General features: G+C 41.5%; 2 protein-coding genes across 3 annotated transcripts in view; both read left to right on the top strand.

Annotated features, from left to right (window-relative positions):
• Positions 1–8,316, top strand: part of SELENOI (selenoprotein I) — a 42,443-nt gene extending 34,127 nt beyond the window's left edge. Inside the window, exon 10 of the mRNA XM_036090266.2 lies at positions 1,459–8,316. Coding sequence (XP_035946159.1) covers positions 1,459–1,557 — 99 coding nt within the window. The 3' untranslated portion in view covers positions 1,558–8,316. The remainder of the gene's footprint in view (positions 1–1,458) is intronic.
• A 4,562-nt stretch (positions 8,317–12,878) lies between these two features.
• The window catches only part of DRC1 (dynein regulatory complex subunit 1), a 42,688-nt gene continuing 29,303 nt past the window's right edge, over positions 12,879–26,263 (top strand). For both annotated transcript variants that reach the window (XM_036090253.2, XM_078056082.1), the window contains exons 1-2: positions 12,879–13,130; positions 25,263–25,350. In XM_036090253.2, coding sequence (XP_035946146.1) covers positions 12,976–13,130; positions 25,263–25,350 — 243 coding nt within the window. In that variant the 5' untranslated portion in view covers positions 12,879–12,975. The remainder of the gene's footprint in view (positions 13,131–25,262; positions 25,351–26,263) is intronic.

Genomic DNA, 26,263 nt, shown 5'->3' on the forward strand with positions numbered 1-26,263 from the left:
ATTATTTGACATATTTTAGCATGGTCTTATAAATATGATTTTTAATTGTTGTACAATATTCCATGAAGGAGATTACTTAATAATTACCCAGTGTACTTAGTTATGATCCAGTTATTTTAATCATTTATGTTGTTTCTAAATTTTCACCATTATAAATTAGAGTGAACAATCTGGAATAATATATTTTTCTTTGTTTTCTGAGGGTAGTTTCATAGCAATGAAAAATGTAAAAGGGTATTCATGTTAGTATTCGTGTTTTTATGACTCTTAAAATGCTTCTATTTGGTATGCTTGTTTTAAAAGGAACCCTACTAGGACTCAGTTTGAGAAACAAAATGTCTTCTATACTGTCATACATATTTTTAAAATGGGGGCACCTGTCATGCTTGATAACTACTTTATACTGTGCATATGTTGCTAAACTTAGGTTTCTTCTCGTAGGGTTCTCCCCAAAGTAGCTTACATTTGTTGGGATAAAATAGATGAAAAAAAAATCCACGATAACTAGGGATTATGACATGAAGACGTAATTGTTTGTTTTTATTTGCGCATACTTAACATAAATGCTTCTTCACTTTATGTTAATACTCTTAGGCTTTCATATTCTATTTCATAATATAGTTGTAAATGTCTTTTATAATTGTGTTAATTTATTATAACCCCTCAGAAGCATATTTTTAGGCAACTGTACATAAACCAAACCAAAACATCTTTTTCTTTAAATTACAAAAGCAGTACATTTTCACTGTTAAAAACCTGGAAAATAAGTACAAGTTATTGGGAAAAAAAAATTCAAAGAACATCTTTTTTGTCTGTCTTTGTGCTCTCTTGCCACTTCTGCAACTTCTGACCAGAAGGTAAAACTTGATAAGCCACACAAAGCACTAACTTTTGAACTACTGAAATATAAATAATAACAATAGAGCTGGGAAGTATTAAATAAATGATGTTTGGTAACTGACACATAACCAGGGTCTTGCCTACCCACCAGGAATACCTTAACCAATATGGCCTAAATCTCCCAAAGTGTACAAATCTACTTTTATACTGTTTCATCAGTATTAGGAATGATTACCTAGAAATGCTGTAAGCAGCTGAATATTGAGTCTAACTGTATATGTAAATATTCGATCTACTATATATTGTAAGTCAGCTAACCCTATAATTTTTCAGCAGATTTGGGTGTGAATCTGTGTGGTCCAGAGGGCTCTGGAAAGACTAGATTTTGGAGTTAGGCAGCCCCAGGCTTAAGTCCTAACCCTCCCAGGGGTAGTCCTGGTATTCTATAGAATTCTATAACCTTCTAGCTCTATAGCTATCCTAGGCCAGAAAAACCTGTCATTATTTCTGCTGAGTTTTGCTGCATCGGTAAATTGTCTCCAGAGGGTGAATTCTGTGTCCTTTTAAAAAATGACTAGGAATGTATTTGTCACCGCCTCATGTTCTGGTTTTCCGCAGGTAAAGCAGCTGAGCAGCCATTTTCAGATTTATCCCTTCTCGTTGAGGAAACCAAACTCGGATTGACTAGGAATGGAAGAAAAGAATAGTGGCCTGTAATCTACAGAAAAAAGTACTGTAAATAAGATGCTTGTAAATATTTCATCCATCACCATTGAACTAAACTGATCTGCTTAACAGACCTGGGAACTCAAGTGTGTATAGTACTTGGATAGCGGGAGTGATACAAATGATCTGAACTTACGGAATTTTGGACCTACTAACTCCCAACTTATTTTATTTTTTATAAAACCATGTGGCATTTTGGTTAAGCATAATGTACTTTAGACCAGCAAAATGTTTCTAGTGATTTTAGCTTCATGAGTCTATAATGTTTTGGTTCATACAGAGTTAAAGATGCTTTGTTTTTATTTTTAAAGCCCCCACATTGGTTTAGGAACACTGATAACATTAAGAAAACCACAAAATGTTTTCATATTTGGTACTGCTTTAGTAGTAGGTCTTTAGCAGTGGAAGTTATCAATAGCCCAAATCTAATATAGGGAAAATATAAGAGCAAGTCACCTTTAGCAAGAGATGCCAAATGATTACAGAACTATAATGTACAATTGCCAAATACTGGTTTCTCTTTCCCATGGAAATGCCTTTTTTCCTCATGTGCTAAGAGAGCTAGTATATATATTTAGATTCTCTAGTATTCTGGCTCTCTTTGTTTGGGAGAGATCTTGATAAATGATTTAATTTTCTTTTAAAGAAAAATATTCAATTGAGACTTAGCAGAGAGTGGATCATAATTGTAGCTCACCCACTGACATGGTTCATCATTTAAATATGGCATTTCCCCCCTTAGCTGCAAGTTGCTGAGATTTGGTGCCTGTGAACTATGATTATATGAATGCATGTGACAGTCCCAGTCTTACGATAATTACTTGTAGGGAACACAGGTAAACTTCCTTGTAAGAGAAATTTACTTTGGAGCTAGAAATCTCATGAGCCTCACTATGAATTCCTGCTATGAACCTCACTACAAAATTCGTTTTCTGATTCAGTTTGCCCTTCCTTCCTTCCTTCCTTCCTTCCTTCCTTCCTTCCTTCCTTCCTTCCCTCCCTCCCTCCCTCCTTTCTTTGTTTCTTTCTTCCTTCCGTCCGTCCGTCCATCCGTCCATCCGTCCGTCCATCCGTCTCTTTTTTATGGAGGAGAGAGTGCTGTGTTTTTTATTTCATACAAGATAAATAAGTAGAAATTCTTTCTTCCCTAACTTGCCCACTTCCCCACCTGAAGAAAGTTTCTGATATATATGCCTTACTGAGTACCTACTCTCTTTAATATGACTTGGAATAATTTTTGAGGTTTACTGACAAACATAAAAATCCCTTTGACTTCAATGTGGTTGTTTTATAGATCACACCTTTTCATGAATGTGGATATTTTATCTTTTTGACTTTGTCTCCATTTAGTTTGGTGGTGGTGAAATTTACTTGCTGACTTTCTTTTATTTTCCACTGAATGAGGTTTGTGCTCGAATGAAGAGTGTATCTTAAACCCTTTTTCGTTTGGATGGATTGCACTTGGATAAAATAGGCACCACTGTGTTGATATGTAATTAAATTCTTAACCATTATTTATCTATGAATGTGACCATCGTTAAATTTAATTATAGTGTATTCCTTTTTGAATTTCAGTCTCCTGCTTTGTAAAAATAACTATGTAATATTTCAGTTTTTAAATTTGTAAATCCTAATCATTGTTATCCAGGTTATTAGAAATGAGGAGTCAAGGAGCTAACTCATGGTTCTGTACTCATTTTTAAAAACGGTTCATAAAGATTGAGGTATATTCTGTGACTTTTTCTGAGACTGAACATGGTGAGAAATCGATGCTGGAAAATGTGGGTAGTGATTCTGTGTTTGTTAATAAGTTGCCATCATGGAGGTCAGAGAATGAACAAATTAAGTAAGGGTAACTCATTTTGTAGACCTTGTTCTTTGTCATCTGTAAAATTGAACTGGATCAAGTGGTAGTTTGGGCTGGGAACAAAGCTTTGTTTGTTCTAAGGTTTCTGAGCTAATCATTTTACCTTTTTGTTGATCTTGTACACAAGAATGAGATTAGTCTGTATTATATAAGAAAAGAACTGAGAAATGTTTATAAAATGACAAATTTGAGCCACAGGCTGTCTTCACCTTATATAGTATAGTTAAAAAAAAAAAAAAATACCCTTCTGGCATAGGGTCATGTTCTGTACTTTTGGGACTATTTTACATCAAAGTGTCTTTCTGTTCTTTTTCTGTTGCATCAAGTTTATTTGAAATTGTTTTGTGCCTGTACTTCAAGACCTATTTCCCTATAGGGGTAAAGAATTATGCCATAGTTTTATTGACACCATTAGATGAAAGGTGGCTGTCAACAAGGTGAAAGTGAAACTGAGTGATGAACTGTTTCAGAATACTGTGGACTTGTGAATCTTCAGTGGACTGCTTTTTTTTTTTGGTTTAGTCTGCCATCTTGAAATGCATCTTGAAAGCCCCCATTTGTCGTGTAGTGATATAGCAGCTGAAGCAGGACTTACTTGCAAATAGCTCTGTGCATTTGTGTCATGCCAATTACCATAACATTTCCGAAGTATAAAAGATATTTCAGGCTTATGCATGATATTTTGGGGTGAGTCTACCACTCCAGCCTTTCTCCCAGCATACACTCAGCTGCCTTTAGGGGAGCAATGGCATGGTTGGTCATACATGCATGTTTTCTGTACATTTCAGAATGGAGTGCCTTAGCCAGGCCAGATGTTTGCTTTGTGTTTCTGCTGACCAAAGTTAACCTAGACCTGTGAGAAGTTTCTTGTCAGGTTATGGTATGAAAAATGTCCTTTCATGCTTGTCAGAAATTAATTCCCCTATATTTGAGGGGGACATGGGATAGAAAAATCCTTAAAATACCTGGATAGAGTATCTGCCTTTTCTGATCCTTTACTAACATTCATGATCTTTAGTGCGTTACACAGTTTAAGATTGTCACAGTTGACACTGCCATTCCTCCATTTATACATAATAGATGTAGTTCATGAGTTTTAGTCTCAAGGGTAATAGAGTGAATAACTTCCAAATGAAAAACTAAATGGTCCTTGGCCTTTTAATAGTATCATGCTTAAAATATTTTAAATTCTAATTTAAAAAATATCTCCATGCTGATTATGGTCTAGAATGTTCTACTACTACCAGTATTTCATTTATTTTAATATAGAGGTATGGGGAAGAGGAGTATATGTCTAGAGTTGTCCAAATTCTAAATAGGTACCAAGAGAGCATTAATCATGACCTGGAGTCTGGGCTTTGGGGGAATATGGAAAAGAAAAAGCAGGCATAAGGTCCACCGAAGGAGAGGAAAGGGTCACCTTAATGCACAGGGCCTGTTGTGCCCACTAGTGCAGTGCAGAGTTTAAAATTGTTGTTCCTCCAGTAACTTCAAATTCAAATGTGAATTTGAAAAGTTCCCAAGTGTTCAGTTTTCAAAGAATTTATTTTGTAGTCAGTCAAAAAACATTTGGAATGTAACTTGCTTTCCAAAGTAGACTTTGATTCTATAGCCTGTGGAAAATAAAAAGATAAACTGAAGGTGTTTGAGTCAAAGGGCCCTTTTCCCCTTTGTATTTTAACTAGAAGCCTGTGTGTAACTCTTCCTTTTCACTGTTCACCCAGCCTCCCTTTTGACTTGCTACACCTGGGACAGAGGAGCCCACTTGCTTTGTAGCGCCTGGGTCTGCCCATTCCAATCTCCTGGATTGCCTTAGATCTCTTGACATGTCGAGGACTGGGACCGTGCCAGAGGGAACAGAGTAAACCCGATGGGCTAGAACTTTTGACTTTGGGTCCCCAAAAAGCCAAAAACAAATACAGAAATCTTTGGTTGTTGTGTTGATTCCTGTTTTCAGAGTGGCCTTTATCTTGACCTCGGTTCTGGACTTGATTGAGTACTCTAGGAGATCTCTGGTCATATTAGGATTTTCTTTGTCCTGTGAGGTGTCCTTGTAAGAGCATGCCCTTCCTTGAACACCCTGTGGGTGAATAACCTTCCTAAGTTAGCTGCCAGTACTAGAACCTTCCAGAAGGAATTTTAATTAGTATGCTGCATTTGAAGCACTTTGACATGTACATTTTAAGCGACAGTTTTAACAGTAAAACGGTGTTAAACTAATCACTGTGAAACTTGAAAGTGTGATGCTCTGTACATTTTAGGAAGCTTAAGTAGATTTCTGGTTTTTCCTTTGTTAATTATGTAACCCAGTGATTTGCATATTTTACTTTTCATCTTTGACGGTGGCACAAATGACTGACATTTTGGCAGGCAGTTACATGAGGGTATATGGTAAATCGTGGTTGTGTAGCTTTTCCAGAGAAAGTGGCGACATGTTAACTTCTTCCTTGTGTGGAACCATGGGAGTGGGATTTATTGGCTCATTCACTGCAGTGTTTTTACGGTGCAAAATAAACGTCCACATGCTAGTAACACGCTTTGCTCTTTAATAAACAAATGTGCAAGAGATAGTAATCTAGCTGATTTTTGCGGGGGGGGGGGTTTTAAGCAGGGACCCGCTCTTCAGTCAGATCTTAAATGAGCTCATATTTAGGGAAGCAGAAGGTGTTCTGCTGTCTGTGGCCCTCTCACCAGGCGGCCTGCGTGAGGAAGCTGTGTTGTATTCGGTCAGAAAGGCCAGGGTCCCAGAATTGGAAAATGGTACGTGGACTGATTTTAGAATATTTTAACAAGGGCTTATCTCTATAGGAAAGTCCGTTTGGACATAACAGAAGGAGTGTCTGGTCTCCTACAGACCCATTCACATTGTTTTACTCTTCACAGAATCATTTTTAGAAAGGTAGGCTAAATCAGAGTGGTGCTGTTTTTAAAGCTCGTGAATTGGATCATGGCCGTATGGTACCTAATGCTACATGGAACTTAGAGACAGTATTCAAGATACCAGGAGTGGGGAAGCCTGGCTGGTTCAGTCCGTAGAGTGTGCGACTCTTGTTCTCAGGGTTGTGTGTTCAAGCCCCATGTTCGGTGTCAAGATTACTTAAAAAAATAAAATCTTAAAAAAAGAAAAAAAACCCCGCAAAACCAGGAATGGCTAAATGCTGGGGATGCCTTATGGTTCTTTGGCTAAAGTCTTCTCTTGAGCAGTTTCTATGGGTAATAATTAAGATTAGAATTGATTTTGTTTTTTTATTAAAACATACACAATTTGCCATGAGTTCTAGATTCTGATATTCTTGACAAGCACTTTTTATCTCCAAAGAGTAAGTTCTTGACCTTACTTGGGACCTGCTTAGTTAGTATTTGATGTTATTAACCCGTTATGGGGGAATTTTCATTTTGCAAGACCTGTGAATGTTGCATTTTAAATCTGTTTGAATTACTGGTATCATTTAGCATCAAACTCTAACAACTGCTAATTAAAACTACCCACAATATTAACATTGTAGGTTATTTTGTTTAGCTAACTTACCCTATTAGCTTTCAAGAGACAAAGTCCCAGCAACATGTAATGACTTGCTCATTCCAAAATGTGCCAAGAGAGCAGACTTCAGTATTAAACTCCCAAATTTCAACTGTTTTTAAAAAAGTAGCATTTCCTCTGGGTAATGGGGAGGCAGTGAATTACTGCCCAGGTGCAAACTCCGTACCACCTACCTTGTCCCCTTTCCCTCCCATCCAACATAGAATAGGTTAAATTTGCAGCCAACTGTAGGAAAAGAAGTTGGTACTTTTCTGAGTAAGGCTTCATGTCCTGCGACTAGGAAGAGGTGGCAGGAATCACGGCCTAATCAATTATTGAGTTGTGTCGCTTGGGCCATTGCAGTTTGCTTTCTGTAGTATTCTGAAACAAAAGGATGACTCCCTCCCTTCTCAGGTACTGAGAAACAGCTCCATGTAAGCAGCCAGAATGTGTTTGCGACAAGTAGGATATATTAGAGTGGAAGATAAAGGGTAGCACAAAATCTTTCATTGTCTCTTTCAAGTAGTTTAATTGAGCATATTCATAATTGGTCTTTCTAGAACTTGCTGTGTTCATAGTAAATAACGTAGCATTTATTTTATCTGGTTATGTGTGGTGTGCGTGTATATACGTATTCAATATGTGCACATATTTCTGCATTATATGTACGATACATTCATTTATACGTACATACTCTCTTGATTATCTGTAAAATGGTAAGCCCTCATTAGATTGTTCTCTTCTTGTTGACTTAGGCAGCATGGAGCCCATAACTCTGTGAAGCCTCTTCCTTATCTGGAACCACAGTCTTTCCTATTTGCAGTTCATCTCCATCCCCAAGGAAGGCCCTTGAAATATGTCGCTTTCTGTTTCCCTTTCACCAGGGATTGTGAGTGAGAAAGATAGCTGCTTCCACCGGGTTTGAGGCTTCTGGCTCTGAATGATGATGCAGCCCTTTCCTGGCCCGAAGGCAGCTTCGGAACAGTTGTGCTGAAGGGCTCAATGGGGGAAAAAAACCTAGCCCTTGCAGAAATGGGGCTTCATAACTTGCTTAAATTCCTTAGCTGCAGTGTTGTGATGTCTTAGATAATTTGATACACAAATAGATTACAACTATGCATTACACTGTTACTTTTGCATCATTGGTAGTACTGTTCCCTGTTGGTAGCCCAGATAATCAAGACCTGACTGTTTCTTGCCACTGGATTCTGGAAGCCTTGCCCTTTCAACTGGATTTATGTTTATTTCTGCTGCTGTGAACCCCAAAAGTAATGCAGTAGGTTTTAATTTAAAATTGTTTAATTCTATTATTGATAAATATTTATTGTAATAAAAGTAAAAAGTAAATAATTTTTAAATCCTTTTAACTGTTTTCAGATTGTCTTCTTTGTTTTTCCTTGGAAGGTACAAGAGGGGAGGGAGCTAGGAGGAGAAAAATAATGTCCAGCCACTTGTCTCAGAGTTATTGATTATTTTAGAGCAAAACATTAAATGGTTTTTCGTTTTGTTTGTTTAAAGAACGATCAGCCCAGGGGCGCCTGGGTGGCTCAGTTAAGCGTCTGCCTTTGGCTAAGATCGTGATCCTAGGGTCCCGGGATGGAGCCCCCAGTGGGGCTCCCTGCTCTGCGGGAAGCCTGCTTCTCCCTCTGCCCCTCCCCCCACTCATTTTCTCTCTTTCTCTCCCTCTCTCAAATAAATAAAATCTTTAAAAAAAAAAAAAGAATGATCAGCCTGCTTGCTCCTGGGTGTTCTATAATCCTGTGCCTTGTTTCAGAAAGCAGAGTACCTGGTGGCAGTTAACAGCTGTTCATGATGTCCTGTTCTTGATTTCCCCAGAACTGGGTACTGGGCAGTGTATAATGATAACTGGGTCACACTTAAATTAGTTTGTAAAGTGGTTGTCTCATACTTAAAAACATTTTCCTATCGAAAGAATGTTAATTTTCCAGGCTAATTCCACAAGAACCGAATGGCCACACTTGGTACACTTAAACAATAAGCTTTATTGAAAAAACCTCATATTTTCGGGTGCCTGGGTGGCTCGGTTGGTTAGGCGACTGCCTTCGGCTCAGGTCATGATCCTGGAGTCCTGGGATCGAGTCCCGCATCAGGCTCCCTCCTCAGCTGGGGGTCTGCTTCTCCTGCCCCTCTCCCCCCATGCGCTCTCTCTCTCAAATAAATAAATAAAATCTTAAAAAAAAAAAGAAAAACCTCATATTTTCTAACATTGCTTCTGAGAATATTTCCTGTCTTTTACATCAGAATTGATCTCTGGCAGCAGGCATTTAAATTTTTTTTCTGTAATAGGTTTGAGAAGGTGAGGAGAAAATGTCCATTTGTAAGCCAGGCTAGTTCTCCAGCAGTGTGCTCATAATCCCCTGTCCCTCCCAGCCTCTTGGTTGCCCTAGCAGTTATCCCTGCCCTTCTATCTGCAGACCTCCAACACCGAGAGAGTGCCTGACGGCATGGCAGGTGCGTCCTAGGTAAGCAGCTTGGGTCTGTCCAGACGTAGACGCTGTGCCTCCAAAATGTCCTGCTCTTCTTCCTGCTCTCATCTTTTCTCCTTGCTCACGAGTTTCCTGAAAGAAAAATTGATGTCTGCTCCTTCCATTTTTTCTTTTTGCTTTTCTTCTGAAAGTTTCTCAAGACCTCCCAAGCTTTTAATGCCATGACTGTTTCTTAGTCATGTTCAGCCTGGCAGGCTTCGACCTGGGGCAAGTTACTTATTTTTTTCTGAGCCTCAGTTTCTTCACCTGTAAAATGGGATTAGTAATATTACCGCAGTCATGTGTATGTGCTATGAATGATGCAAGGAGGTATTTAGCACAGTGTGTGGTCTAAGGTAGGTCCTCGCTTTCTACTAATAACTTTGAACCCTTCCCTAAGCCTTATGACCTACTCTTGAAACTTCCCTTCTTCCTTCCCTTTCCTGTTCTGTCCTTTGTACCTTTGGTAGTCAATACATGAAGATGATGGGGGAGGCAGTTCTAAAAATAACTTGAAATGAGTAAAAGAAGATTGCCTTCTGAGAATCTATTAGTAAAATTCACACAAATTTGGGAGACAGGAATAAGCCAAGAAATTATGTAAATGTTTGAATTCCCAAACCCCAATTAAGATGATTTGGTGTAATCTTACGGATATGGAATTAAGTATGTGACTTGACTTCATATACTAAAATCTAGTCAGCGTATCATTTTTCTGGAAAAAGGCTATATACTGAAGGTAGATGGCGAGCCTGGAGCATAGCACAGAAAGCCCATACATCCAGAAGGGTTTGCGTTTATCATCCCAAACTTACCCAGGGATGGGATGGAAGGACTATCGAGTCTTTGTGGCAAGTTATACCCGTTGTGGGCCCCTCAGTTCATTGCAGTCAATCGTACAACATCAAGAAACTTGCCAATTATAGTTTGATTTCCTTTGTAGATTATCCACAGACATGTGCTGGTCACAGGTCATAAATACACATGCTTGTGTGTCCGTTGTAGTTTCCTGCTCAAATTAGGGTATCCTCTTTTTCTTTTGTGAGCTTATTAGTGTAAGTCAATTCTCCAAAGCAGCTCTACTTTTTGGAGTATTGCCTACCAGTGAGGACCAGACTCTGTTTGTGAATTATCAAGATGGACCTACACCTACAACCCACCCCCAAATCCCTCTCACCTGTGACATTTGCCTGCTGCAGTCTCTTCAGGAACTCCTGTCACCACTCTTTAAAAAAAATAAACTTTATTTTTTTATTACATCAAAAGTGATTTGTGTTATTTGTAAAGTTTTTTTAGACTAGAAAATAAAAACCACCCATAGACCCATACCCAGAGATACCAACTACTTTGTGTTTTTTTTCCCCCAAATCAAAAGCTTTACTAAAACAATGTAAATTTGGGAAATAATGGATATTAATTTAATTTCTACAGTTTAATTCTTTTCCCCGAGTTTTTATTTGAAGTCCAGTTAGTTGACATGCAGTGTACAATATAAGTGATTCAACACTTGCATACAACACCCCGTGCTCATCACAAGTGCCCTTCTTAATCCCCATCACCTATTTCATCCATCACTCCACTGACCTCCCCTCTGATGACTATCAGTTTGTTCTCTATAGTTAAGAGTCAGTTTCTTGGTTTACCTCTCTCTCTTCCCCCTTTGCTTGCTTGTTTTGTTTCTTAAATTTCACATTCCAATGAAATCATACGGTATTTGTCTTTCTGACATAATACTTGAACTCCATCCATGTCGCTGCAAATGGCAAGATTTCATTCTTTTTTATGGCTGTGTAACACACCACGTCTTCCTAATCCATTCATCAGTAGATGGGACAGACATTTGGGCTGTTTCCATAATCTGGCTATTGTAGATAGTTCTGCTGTAAACATCGGGGTGTATGTATCCCTTTGGTTTTTTATTTTTTATTTAAATTCCAGTCAGTTAACATACAGTGTACTATTGGTGTAAAAATATAGTGTACTTGCATACAACACGTAGGATACAAAATCAATGTACAGAAATCTTGCATTTCTTTTTCTTTTCTTTTCTTTTTTTTAGAGAGGGAGCGGGGGTAGAGGCAGAGGGAGAGTGAGAGAGAGTCTTAAGCAGGTTCCATGTCCAGCTCAGAGCCCCACATGGGGCTTGATCTCACAACCCTGAGATCATGACCTGAGCCAAAATCAAGAGTCAGATGTTTAACTGATTGAGCCACCCAGGCGCCCCAGAAATCTATTGCATTTCTATACACCAATAATGAAGCAGCAGAAAGGACTCAATCCCATTTACAATTGTACCAAAAACAGTAAGATACCTAGGAATAAACCAAACCAAAGATGTAAAAGATCTGTACTCTGAAAACTATAAAACACTGATGAAAGAAAAGACAACACAAAGAAATGGAAAGACATTACATGCTCATGGATTGAAAGAACAAATATTGTTAAACTGTCCATACTCCCTAAAGCAATCTACACATTTAATGCAATCCCTATCAAAATACCAATAGCATTTTTCACAGAACTAGAACAATCCCAAAATTTGTATGGAACCACAAAAGACTCCGAATAGCCAAAGCAACCTTGAAAAAGAAAAGCAAAGCTGGAGGCATCACAATTCCAGACTTCCAAGTTACAGTACAAAGCTGTAGTGATCAAAACACTATTATGATACTGGCACAGAAAGAGACACATAGATCAGTGGAACAGAATAGAAAACCCAGAAATGAACTCACAACTATACGGTCAATTAATCTTCAACAAAGCAGGAAAGAATATCCAGTGGGAAAAAGAAATGTCTTCCACAAATGATGTTGGGAAAACTGGCCCACTTTCTTACACCATACACAAAAATAAATTCAAAATGGATTAAAGACCTAAATGTGAGATCTGAAACCATAAAGATCCTAGAAGAGAACACAGGCAGTAACTTCTTTGATATCAGCCTTACTTTCTGTTCATTTTTCTTCCCTATATACTAGATACATTTCCAATAGAACTTGGATCACACTCTACACATTGTATTACATCTCTTCTTCGTTTAATACATCTTAATCTATCTCTAGGTCAGATCCGTTCTTAGTGGCTGCATTGTTTTCCATCCCATGAAAGCTTTATCAGTTCCCCTATTGATGGATTTTGGGGGTCATACCAGTTTTTTAATATTATAAATAACCGCAGTGAGCACACAGATACATCTAGGTACATTTCTTTCATTCAGCAAACACTGGTTGTGCACTTACTACATACTAGGTATTATGCCAGGCGCTATTTGTACAGTGCTGAATGAAACTGATGTCATGTTCACCCCGCGAAGGTAGAGCCTAAGTCGCATTCTCTCTCCAGGATAAAGCCCTAGGCTGGCATGCAAATACAGGTGGGCGGGGCCTGTGGTGGGGTGTGTGTGTGTGTGTGTGCGCGCGCGCACTCCAGCTGCCGGTCAGGTGACTGCCTTTCCCTGGCAACGGCTTGTTGTTAGCAACCGGGCGGTGGTCTGGCTGGTGGTCCGGGCGGAGCTGCCTGGGGCGGGAGGCACTGTCATGAATCCGCCGGGACCCCTGGGGGTCCTGGAGGAGAAGGAGGAGGAACACTTGTCCACGCCGATTCTCGGGCCGTCCATACATTCTGACAACCCTCAGGAGCGGATCCAGGCCCGGCGCCTCCGCATCGCGGCGCGCCTGGAAGCCCGGAGGCGGTGAGCGGGGGAGGGAGGGGGCATCTGGGCGGGTCCGCAGCGGAGCGCCCCGCGTACCGGCGACGCAGGGCGGGGACGAGGCGGGCGCCTTCCCCGGGCGGGAGACTCTGAGGGGAGCGGCCGGGGAGCCCCGTGTGTGAGCGGAAAGATAGGCGGTGAGATAGGAAAAATTTCTTCCGGAAGGTTCAAGCAAAGTATGGGATATGAAAACATTCAACACACTTGTAAAGTCAAAGACGGAAATAATAGTCCCTTCAGCGCTCTTATGGAGGGCCTGCTGTGCCATGCAGGGCGAGCAATACGCTGAAGACACAGGCCATCCGTGACGTCCCCTCGGAGGTCTTCTTTCCTTCTTCCATCCCAACCTGCCTTCCTTCCACAAGCAGTTCTGCAGCGGACTTCCGCTGGCACTTCTGCTGGTCTCAGTGGCTTATCTGGTTGGATGACACAAACCCTCATTCCTGAAGGGTCTGAGACTGATATTCATACCCTTCTCAGGCCAAGGTTGTTGCACCTGTCCATTCACAGGCACAGTGGGCTGTCATAAGGGGGTACCAAGAGGCACCTGTATGATCTTCTGAATTCCTCAAACACCCTCCCAGTGTAACAGCACTTTATAACTTGTCCTGCTGGCCAGGGTCAGCTACCCTACCAAGATGCTGACTTCTTGTCTGCTGGCCAGTGGACACAAGGGGCCCAGAGTGGTGTGGCTGTGTTCCAACAAAACTTTACTTATGGACACGGAGCTTTGAATGTTGTATAATGTTCACGCATCACAAAATATTCTTCATATTTTGATCTTGTTTTCTGAATTCACTTTTTAGAGAAGTTTTAGGTTTGCAGCAAAATTGAGTGGAAAGTACAGAGATTTCCCAGTACACTACCTGCCCCCACACATGCATAGCGTGTCCCGCTATCAGCACCCTCCAGAGTGGTACATTTGTCACAAATGATGAAACTGAGTTGACACATCATCACCCTAAGTTCATAGTTTACATCATGATTCACTCTTGGTGTTCTATGGATTTTGACAAATATGTAATGACATGTATCCACCATTATAGTACCATACAGAATAGTTTCACTGCCCTAAAAATCCTTTGTGCTCTGCCCAGTCATCTGATCTTTTTTTTTTTTTTAACCATTAAAAAATGTAAAAATCATTCTTTGCTTGTGAGCCCTACAAAAACAGGTGGGTCATATTTGGCTCCCAGGCCAGTCTGATGTAATGGATCAATGTGATGTTCTGTGGGATATCCAGATGGTCCTGATCTAGTCAGACTATATTTTGACCGATATCAGGAGAATTACCATGACCCTGTAAGTGTGTGGGTTATATGAATATACATTATTATCTGTTGCATGTAAATGTGAGCTTCCTGATCCTTTTTCGTGATTGAGGTAGAAAAGAACACATTTGGCCCGGTCGGCAGCCACCTTGTATGTACTCAGACCACTCCAATCTGCTCTAGCAAAGATACCACGCTTGCATGGCAGCAGCAATCAGGGTTACTACTTGGTTGAGCTTGCGGTATTAATCATTTTCTCACATCCCATCCAGTTTTTGCAGAGGCCAGACCCGTGATTTAAATGGAGACTTGATAGGGACCACCCCTCCTGTATCCTTGAGATCCTTAAGGGTGACACTAATCCCCTGCCCCCCACCCCGTTTGTGATTGTTTTTATGTAATCAGGTGCAGTTTTAGAGATGTCCATTTGGCCTTCCCTGCCATGATAACTCTTACCTGCAGGCCAAGGACTTAATGTGGGAGTTTCTCAAATTTCTAAGTATGTTGAGATCGCTCTGACTGCTCTTTGAGGGAACTGCTTGGAGAAGCCAGAAGTGTAATTAAGGAGACCAGTTAGGAAGCAGTTGCATTGGTCCGGGTGAGGGATGAAGTTGGTCTGGTGGGATTGGAGAGAAAGCAGATGTACTCAAGACATATTTTAGAGCTTTAACTGACTGAATTCACTGATTTTGGATACGCTGGTCAAAGACAGGGAAAAAGCAAGAGTGGCTTGAACAGCTGGGTAGACGGTAGTGCCTTATACTGAAATGATAAAGACAGCGACAGGGGAAGCGAGGCAGGAGGATTTGGAAATCAAGAGTTTGGCTTTGGACATATTAAATGAAATTGGATTTTGGAAGACATTAAAACTGAGATGTCCATTAGGCTGTTGGACATGGGTCTGAAACTCAGAAGAGAATTGGATTAGAGAGGTCAGTGCAGAGTCAACAGCCTTATGATTGTATTGAAAACCATGGGAATGGATTGACTTACACTGGAAAAGAGGATAAAAAGATGAGAAGAGAGCTCATGCCAAGCCCTAGGAAAGCTCTGCATTTAGAAACAGATGGAAAAGGAAACGCTGACAGAGGATTGTCTCCGCGATATAAAGATGCTGTAGAATGGCCAGTGGTGCTGGTGGGAAAACTTAATACATAAGGTACAGCGGTGGACCCAATGAATTTAACACCCGGAGCAGGGGAGTTTTTAAAATAATAATAGCCTGGGGGTGCCTGGGTGGCTCAGTCATTAAGTTTCTGCCTCAGGTTACGATCCCAGGGTCCTGGGATTGAGCCCCAAATTGGGCTCCCTGCTCCGCAGGAAGCCTGCTTCTCCCTCTCCCTCTCCCCCTGCTTGTGTTCCCTCTCTTGCTGTGTCTCTCTCTGTCAAATAAATAAATAAAATCTTAAAAAAAAATAATAATAATAGCCTGAAAAGGAAAGCAGACAGTGAACGTTTTCTTCAATTGAACTTTGTTTATATAACTGGGCCAGTGAAAAAATTTTAAAAATAAAAGTAAAACTTACAGTATGAAACAAGGAAACAGGAACGGATCAATACTTTTTAATTACATTACTGTATTTTTGGGGGGAAAGGAAGGAAAAACATGAAGAAGTGTTTCCAAAAGAGTTCTGCAAGGTTTAGAGAATGATTACATGTAGAATGACAGAACTGAACTAACTGGAGTTCAGCTTCTTCATGTTTTCAATAGCTGGGCTGTTGTTAATGTCAAATCCCTCTTTTTTTTTTTTTTAAGATTTTATTTATTTATTTGAGAGAGAGAGAGAGAGCACAGAGGGAGAGGGAGAAGCAGACTCGCCAAGCAGAGAGCCCTACGCAGGGCTCGATCCCAGGACCCTGAGATCATGATCTGAGCCGAAGGCAGATGCCCAACTGACTGAGCCACCCAGGTGCCGCATTTGTCAAATCCCTCTTGTGCTGGGAGATGTAGTACCTCGGGGGTTGGGGATGTGCCCTTTGCCTAAGTGAGTTGGGACAATTTGGAACCATTTCAAATGTGTCCTCAAAACATGTGTGTGCAGTTGAGTCTATGCGTGTCATGCGTGTCACAGGCCTACTGTATTCTCCGTGTTCTCTGAATTAACCTCTTTGTTAAAGGACAAGACATAGAAAGGTGCTGTATCGAAGCCTACATATATATTCTATATTTTTTTTTCTTAAGATTTTTTTGTTAAAGTAATCTCTATACCCAACGTGGGGCTCGAACTCACAACCCTGAGAACAAGAGTCTCATGTTCTTCTGACTGAGCCAGTCAGTCGCCCCCATATATATTTTTTAAAAATCAACAGTAAAGAAGAAGAAGAATGTAGCAGGAGGGGAAGAATGAAGGGGGGGAAATCGGAGGGGGAGAAGAACCATGAGAGACGATGGACTCTGAAAAACAAACTGAGGGTTCTAGAGGGGAGGGGGGTGGGAGGATGGGTTAGCCCGGTGATGGGTATTGAGGAGGGCACGTTCTGCGTGGAGCACTGGGTGTTATGCACAAACAATGAATCATGGAACACTATATCTAAAACTAATGATGTAATGTATGGGGATTAACATAACAATAAAAAAATTAAAAAAAATAAAAATAAAAATCAACAGTAGCTGCAGAAATTGTTTAGAACTTAGATTAACAAATGATTTTTCAGAAAGGAGTGTTTTATCATTGACCTTGTTTTGTTGCTGGCATGGGTTGATAATAATAAGCAGACAGACTTTTAGTCCATTGTATCCTTTTAAAATATCTATAGGCTCCTTGAGTTGGCCTCTCGTGCCCACTGCCCTAAGTGCTTGGGCCTCGGTATGCCACTGAGGTATACTTTTAGGGAAGAAGCTGTTAATAGAATCAAATGTCATATAAAAATAAAGAACAGGATTAATAGGATAACGCTCCTGAAAATCCCAGTCTCTACTGTCTCAGCTGAAGTGTGAAATTCCAGGAGATGTGACTCCGGAGTAAGGATGGCAGATGGAACACATACATTTATCTTGGATCTCTATCAAAACTCCATTAGCATGACATTTAAAGGGATTAAATAAAAAAGACATAAACCCACAAAGTCAAGCAAAACAGAAGGGACTCAACAGCAACAACATTTTGGAAGCTGGGAAGCATAAGGACAGATGGCAAATGGTCTCGCAGATTCGAGACTATGGAAATACAAACTGGTAGTGAGGAAAGCCGAGAGCCCCCCTTGATTTACTCTGCAGTAAATCTGCAAAAGACCAGGAAATTGGAAGCATCAGGTTCAAGTAGAAGTAGAGGGGAAGAAGGGGACTAAAATCAGGAAAAGGGTTGGGAAAATTAATAGCTGGATGCCAGGAACCTTTTTCCCACCTGGCACAAAAGACGGGAGGCTTGGAGGAAGTACATTGGAGGATCTACGGTTTGGGGGCGTTGGGCAGAGATGAGGCAGGAACACTGTACTAAAAGCAAGGGGATTCTGTGGCCATGTGCACACTGCCGCTGAGACCTTGCAGTCCTTCTGCCCGTTCTGGGAAAATGGGCAAGTCAGAGCTTCACAACGCAGGCAGGAGACTAAAGTGTCTCTGGAAAATTTGACCAGCCCCCAAGGAAGGATTTAAAGGCACTGACATTCAGAGTTGCCCACCAGGCGGTCCAAGTAGATGGTCCTACGCTGAAGTTCACTGTGGTCAGGCTACACCCTTGCATTCAGAGCTTCCTTCAGCTTTTCAGTCTTATGGTGACAAGGTAGCCAAGGATTTCTAGACATCTGAGGAAAGTCTTTACCATGAAAGGTAGACACCAAAATGAACACACAGAAAAAAGCAACTTCGAGGAACTTGAGACTATGTAGGAAGAAAAGACAACAGTAATACAACAAAAAGACTCATTTGGACCATCCTCGGAAAAAAAAGAAATGATACTGCATCCACAGAACAAGAATAGGTTGCTATTAAAAGGGGTGGTGAGAGAACAAAATAGAGCTCTTAGAAATTAAAAAATATGATAAAAATGGAAAACTGTAGAAGGGTTAGGAAATAAAGGTCATGGAGTCACATAGAAGGTAGAGCAAAAAGAAAAACAGAAACTAGGAGAGAAGAAGATTTTTCAAAATTAGAGGACCAGTCTAGGAGCTCTTGTCTCTCCTTTATAGATCCATAAAGAAAGGGCAGAGCAAACAGAGGGGAGGAAATTATCACTGGAAGTATTCAAGAAAATTGGTCAGAACTGAAGCTCATGAGTTTCCTGCTTGGGGGGAACACCCGACTGAAAATGTTCAGCCCAATGGACGAAAGTAGACCCACCTGTGGGCATACCACTGAGAAAGTTCAGAGTGTTATTGAAAAACCCAAGTTTGGCTGCCCATTGCTCGGAAAGCCGATACTCAAGAGGCGAGTTTTGATTGGAAAGGAATATGAGCTTTATTCAGGGGACCAGCCAGCTGGGGAGAAGGCGGAGTCTTTTTTTTTTTTAATTAACATACAATGTATTATTTGTTTCAGGGGTACAGGTCTGTGTTCATCAGTCTTACACAATTCACAGCGCTCACCGAAGTACATACCCTCCCCAATGTCCATCACCCAGCCACTCCATCCCCCCTACCCCCCTCCCCTTCAGCAACCCTCAGTTTGTTTCCTGAGATTAAGAGTCTCTTATGTTTGTCTCCCTCTCTGGTTTCGTCTTGTTTCATTTTTCCCTCCCTTCCCCTATGATCCTCTGTCTTATTTCTCAAAATCCTCATATCAGTGAGATCATATGATACTTATCTTTCTCTGATTGACTTATTTCGCGTAGCATAATACCCTCTAGTTCCATCCAAGTCGTTGCAAATGGCAAGATTTCATTTTTTTGATGACTGAGTAATATTCCATTGTATATATATACCACATATTCTTTATCCATTCATCTGTTGATGGACATCTGGGCTCTTTCCATAGTTTGGCTATTGTGGACATTGCTGCTATAAACATTGGGGTGCAGGTGCCCCTTTGGATCACTACATTTGTATCTTTGGGGTAAATACGCAGTAGTGCAATTGCTGGGTCATAGGGTAGCTCTATTTTCAACTTTTTTTTAAATTTTATTTTATTATGTTATGTTAATCACCATACATTATATCATTAGTTTTTGGTGTAGTGTTCCATGATTCATTGTTTGCATATAACACCCAGTGCTCCATTCAGTACGTGCCCTCTTTAATACCCATCACCAGGCTAACCCATCCCCCCACCCCCTCCTCTCTAGAACCCTCAGTTCGTTTCTCAGAGTCCATAGTCTCTCATGGTTCGTCTCCCCCTCCAATTTTCCCACCCTTCATTTTTCCCTTTCTACTATCTTTTTTTTCTTTTCTTTTCTTTCTTTTTTTTTTTAAAGATTTTATTTATTTGACAGAGAGAGACACAGCGAGAGCAGGAACACAAGCAGGGGGAGTGGGAGAGGGAGAAGCAGGCTTCCCGCCGAGCAGGGAGCCCGATGTGGGACTCGATCCCGGGACCCCGGGATCATGACCTGAGCCGAAGGCAGACGCTTAACGACTGAGCCACCCAGGCGCCCTTTTTTTTCTTTTCTTTTTTTTTTAACATATAATGTATTATTTGTTTCAGAGGTACAGGTCTGTGATTCATCAGTCTTACACAATTCACAGCGCTCACCATAGCACATACCCTCCCCAGTGTCTATCACCCAGCCACCCCATCCCTCCCACCGCCCTGCACTCCAGCAACCCTCAGTTTATTTCCTGAGATTAAGAATTCCTCATATCAGTGAGATCATATGATACATGTCTTTCTCTGATTGACTTATTTCACTCAGCATAACACCCTCTAGTTCCATCCACATCATTGCAAATGGCAAGATTTCGGTTTTTTTGATGGCTGCATAATATTCCACTGTGTGCGTGTGTGCGTGTGTGCGTGTGTGTGTGTGTGTGTGTGTATACCACATCTTCTTTATCCATTCATCTGTTGATGGACATCTAGGCTCTTTCCATAGTTTGGCTATTGTGGACATTGCTGCTCTAAACATTGGGGTGCAGGTGCCCCTTTGGATCACTACATTTATATCTTTGGGGTAAATACCCAGTAGTGCAACTGCTGGGTTGTAGAGTAGCTCTATTTTCAACTTTCTGAGGAACCTCCATACTGTTTTCCAGAGTGGCTGCACCAGCTTGTATTCCCACCAACAGTGTAGGAGGGTTCCCCTTTCTCTGCATCCTTGCCAACATCTGTCGTTTCCTGAATGGTTAATTTTAGCCATTCTGACTGGTGTGAGGTGGTATCTCATTGAGGTTTTGATTTGTATTTCCCTGATGCCAAGTGATGTTGAGAGCACTTTTTCATGTGTCTGTTGGCCATTTGGATGTCTTCTGTGCAGAAATGTCTGTTCCTGTCTTCTGCCCGTTTCTTGATTGGATTAGTTGTTCTTTGGGTGTTGAGTTTGATAAGTTCTTTATAGGTTTTGGATACTAGCCCTTTATCTGATATGTCATTTGCAAATATCTTCTCCCATTCTGTCGGCTGTCTTTTGGGTTTGTTGACTGTTTCCTTTGCTGTGCAAAAGCTTTTTATCTTGATGAAGTCCCAATAGTTCATTTTTGCCTTTGTTTCCCTTGCCTTTGGCGATGTTTCTAGGAAGAAGTTGCTGCAGCTGAGGTCAAAGAGGTTGCTGCCTGTGTTCTCCTCAAGGAGTTTGATGGATTCCTGTCTCACCCTTAGGTCTTTCATCCATTTTGAGTCTATTTTTGTGTGTGGTGTAAGGAAGTGGTCCAGTTTCATTCTTCTGCATGTGGCTGTCCAATTTTCCCAACACCATTGGTTGAAGAGACTGTCTTTTTCCCATTGGACATTCTTTCCTGCTTTGTCGAAGATTAGTTGGCCATAGAGTTGAGGGTCCATTTCTGGGTTCCCTATTCTGTTCCATTGATCTGTGTGTCTGTTTTTGTGCCAGTACCATACTGTCTTGATGATGACAGCTTTGTAATAGGGCTTGAAGTCCGGGATTGTGAGGGAGAAGCCGGACTCTTGTCCAAAAACCAACCCCGAGGTTTCTGCCTGCCCCGAAGATTTTTACAGAAACTTTAGGGCAGTTAATCAGTAAAAGGGGAGGACAGTGGTCTTTAACCCTTCTTGATTGCATGCAGACTCAGCGTTGCCAGCTACACACGTTATCCTGGTGCTCAGAGGTTGTGTATTGCTGCGTGGGGCGGGCTGGGGGGGGTGGCGGGACGGGGAGGAAGGTCGTGCAAGAGGGTTTGGTCTGGAGTCTTTCTAGGAAACAATGCAATGCATCATCCTAGATAAACAAAGAAGGGTTTAGTTAATCCATCACGTGGGCTAAAAGTGCTTGCTAAGACTACTAAATTGCCTGCAGGGGCCGAGACAGTGGCTTCAAGGGGACCGAGAGCCAGGAGAAGGGACCGACAAGTTTCTAAGTGAGAACAACGGTCACATCCAAGGAAAGGATTAAGAAACAGAGTGACTGGGGGCACCTGGGTGGCTCAGTCGTTAAGCGTCTGTCTTCGGCTCAGGTCATGATCCCAGGGTTCTGGAATCGAGCCCCGTATCGGGCTCCCTGCTCGGCGGGAAGCCTGCTTCTCCCTCTCCCACTCCCCGCTGCTTGTGTTCCTTCTGTCAAATAAATAAATAAAATCTTTAAAAAAAAAAGAAAGAGTGACTTCAGCGTTTTGAAATAGCAGCACTGGAAGGTAGAAGACACTGCAGCAATACTCAAAATTCTGAAGGAAAATGATTTCCAACCCAGAACCTGAAATCCAGCCAAACAATCCATGAAGTGCCAAGTTTTTAAATCCCGAGAAGGGACTTTGATTGGTCAGGAGGTGGGGTATTCAAGAAGATGGAGGCTCCATTGAGACGGCAAGGGTGGGGGCCCTGGAGGAAGCAGTTTCCCGAAAGAGGGACTCAGCTCAAACCTGAGGAGGGAGAAGTCTCTTTGGGGATCACTCCTTTGGGGAATAGGCTAGGTCAGCAAGCAAAACAAAACAAGACAACAAATTTTTAGTTGCCCCGTTCAAGTAAACAAAGCAGGTGAAATTAATTTTGTCACTTATTTTATTTAACCCACTATATAAAAATATTATTTTAACATGTAATCAGTATAAATTATATTGAGATATTTTGCCTTTCTTTTTTCATTCAAAGTCTTCAAAAATCCATGTAGTTTGCATTTTATACTCACAGGACATTTCAGTTTGGATCAGCCACTTGTGGTTAGTGGCTCCCTTTATTGGACAGTTGGAGTGCAGTGCTAGGAAGATCAGAAATGATAAGTAAAAGGCAGCAGTGGGGTTCCAGTGAAAACTAGGTGAATAAGAGTTCTTTCTCTTTCTGAAGAACTGGTCTTTGCTCCAGGAAATGGAGCAACTGGAAGGATTATTTAGATAGAGTTGGTTACTTAATTGGTGGTCAAAGTAGAAAGTCAAGAGAAAGAGTGCATTTTGTGTGATAGTGGGAAAACCATGAGCCTGGCAACGTCGGAAGACCGAGTCAAACGGAACACTTAGTTCTCTTAGTAATGGCAAAGAATAGATTGACTAAAAATAGGGACGTGCATGAAATGACAAGAAAGAAAATGGGGTTTTGGTTAGATGTGGAGTGGGGGCTGGTGGTAACTCCACTTCACATGTCAAAAATGCTGTAGAGCGGTGCTGAACTTTGAACAAAGGGAGTGGAAACAGAAGTCAGTATTAGAAAAAAATCAAGAAAGAATGAGGCAGAGAGATCTGCTTGTTGCACCGTGAATGAAGTCATAACATGATGGTTTCATTTTTCCTAAGGCAGTCCTGGGAGTCCTCGTGGCCACTGTGTACCAGAGGGGAGAGTGGACCTCCGTGTTGTAAATGGGGTGGAGGTTGGCGGGGTCATTCCCCCATGCATCCTCCACAGAAGCCCACAATCTGGAACTTATTTTATCCCCTCCTCTTTGGTCTTATTTTCTGATTAACACACACACGGACGCACTACTTGTAAAATTCATGTGGTACCAAAATATAGAGACTCAAAATCTGCAGTAAAGTTCCCTTTCCTTAAATAGCTACTGTCATCTGTTGGTCATATGTCCTTCCAAAAAACTCCTATGTGTATATAAGCCTATTTTAAAAAGAAAATGTATATTATACTTTGCATATTGTTCTACAACTGGCTCTTTTTACTTAACTGTCGTGGATGTCTTTGCATACTGCTAGATATTACGTCATTCTTTCTATAGGTTACAAAATATTTTTTTTTAAAGAGTTTATTTACTTATTTGAGAGAGAGACAGAGAGAGCTTGAGCAGGGGGAGAAGCAGAGGGAAAGGGAGAAGCACACACTCTGTTGAGTGGGGAGTCCAGACGCGGGGCTTGATCCCAGGACCCTGGGATCACGACCGGAGCCGAAGGCAGGCAGACATTTAACCGACTGAGACGCCCAGGCACCCCCAGACTTTTTTCTTATATTTTTGCCTCATAAGCTCTTAAACAGGCGGTTATTAGCGAGGATTAATGTGTGTGTTAGGAGTGTTTCCATATTCCTGCAGGTAGAGTCAGTGCTGTAATAATGATTCTGGTGCAGATTTCTCTGAGTACTTTTTTTTTAAGATTTTATTTATTTATTTGAGAGAGAGAATGAGATAGCACATGAGAGGGGGGAGGGTCAGAGGGAGAAGCAGACTCCCTGCTCAGCAGGGAGCCGGATGCGGGACTCGATCCCGGGACTCCAGGATCTAAGGCAGTCATTTAACCGACTGAGCCACCCAGGCGCCCCTCTCTGAGTACTTTTTGCAGAGAATTCCTGAAGGTGGGTCAGAGGGGAGGCGTATTTAAGTGTGTGATAAATCTCGCCAAATCACCTTTCGGACAGGTTGTTACACTTCACATCCCCACTTGTGGAGTGGTGTGAATACTTGGGCACCCACACCTGGCCCACACCTGATATTATTAATCTTTTATTTATTTATATATTTATTTATTTAAAGATTTTATTTATTTATTTGACAGAAAGAAACACAGTGAGAGAGAGAACACAAGCAGGGGGAGTGGGAGAGGGAGAAGCAGGCCTCCCGCTGAGCAGGGAGCCCGATGTGGGGCTCGATCCCAGGACCCTGAGATCATGACCTGAGCCGAAGGCAGACGCTTAATGACTGAGCCACCCAGGCGCCCCTTATTTATTTATTTATTTATTTAAAAGATTTTAAAAATTTGTTTGTCAGAGAGAGAGAGAATGAACACACAAGCAGGGGGAGTGGCAGGCTCCCCACTGAGCAGGGAGCCCGATGCGGGGCTCGATCCCAGGACCCTGGACCATGACCTGAGCCAAAGGCAGACGCTTAACTGACTGAGCCACCCAGGCATCCCATTATCAACCTTTTAAATCTTTTCTTCTCTGGTATGGAGAATAATGATACCTCATGGGCTTCTCAATTTCCTTTCTCAGGTTCTATGTGAAGTTGAACGTATTTCCAAATGTCTATTTTCCTGTTGTATTTCTTCTGTAAGTTGTCTGTCCACATCCTTTGCCAGTTTTTCTAATTGGTATTTTGTGTTTTTTGTATTGATTTGAAGGAGACTGTTCTATTTTCTAGATGGAAACGTTTTGTCAAGTATCTTTTACGAGTTTATCCGTTGATTCAAGGAGAAGAATTTTAAATTTTAAGAAGTAAAGTCCCTCAATTTTTTTTTTTCTAGCTTTGGTCTTATTCTAAGATGGGTTCTCTCCTGTATTTACTTCTAGTGTTTTTATGATTGTGTTTTTTTAATATTTAAATTTTTATCCATATGGGATATATTTTCGTATATGGTATGATGCACTATGGAAACTCTAAATATAGAGTCCACATACTAGAAATAACTTTAGTTTCTCTACTTTCTCCCATCACAGGGAAGCGCTTGGAGAATATTTAGATGGGAAGAAAGAGAGTGAGGAAGATCAAAGCAAGAGCTACAAGCAGAAGGAAGAAAGCAGACTGGTATGAGCTGGGTGGCAGATGGGTCCTGTCAGCCAGTGACGCTAGGGATCTGGGTATGATGTCATGGTTTTTGTACTTAGACCAGAAAAATCTCAAGAGAGATTCCATGTTCCTGCCTTTAGTTAGGCAGAAGTGAATTTGAATCTTTCCCATTTTGAGAGCTCTCTAGGAGTGAGCTTTCATTTCATCCTATGGACTATTATTCATTGGATCGAGTGCAAATGTTTAAGCTACCCATTCAGGGCCTTCTGTTCCCGTCCTAACCTCAGTCTTCCTCCCACTGATACCTACTTTGGGCCTTCGCTCTTGCTGGGCTGATCTGCTCACTCTCCTCCAGTGGGGGCTATGCTCTTGCGGTTGTGTGCCTCTGATCTTCCAGAATGCCGTTCCCTCCCCTCTCCTCTTCGTCCCTCTCTGCTACCTTTCTCTTCTCCTCTCCTCTCATCAGGATGCCTTCCCATACTTCAAGACCATCTCAAGTCCCAACTTGAGAGGACTTCAAGTCCATGACTCTTCTGCAGCCCAGGCTCCTTTAATTCACACACTGAATACGTCTTCTCTGTGCCACGCATTTCATTTTAGACCGTTTTCTCACTTGTAGGACTTCAAATGTGTGTGCCTGCACCGTCCCCAGTGGGGCTGTAAGCTCTGTGAGAGGGAGAGCCTCTCCTATATCTGTGGAGTAGTGCAGAGCTCGTACTCAATAACCACTAAAAAGAAAGTCATCGATTGCTCTCCCATGGCAATACCAGGGCTCCTGGGATGTTATTAAACAGGACTTGGAACAACAGGAGCAGGAAGAATGAACAACAGTTCCAAACAACAAGCAGAACTGGTGAAGTGCTGCATTTAATTAATTGCTAAATGAGTATCATAGGGCAGCGGGACAGTAGGAATTGAGGTAAGGAAGAGG

This window comes from Halichoerus grypus, chromosome 10 (genome assembly GCF_964656455.1).
Source record: "Halichoerus grypus chromosome 10, mHalGry1.hap1.1, whole genome shotgun sequence".
NCBI lineage: Eukaryota > Metazoa > Chordata > Mammalia > Carnivora > Phocidae > Halichoerus > Halichoerus grypus.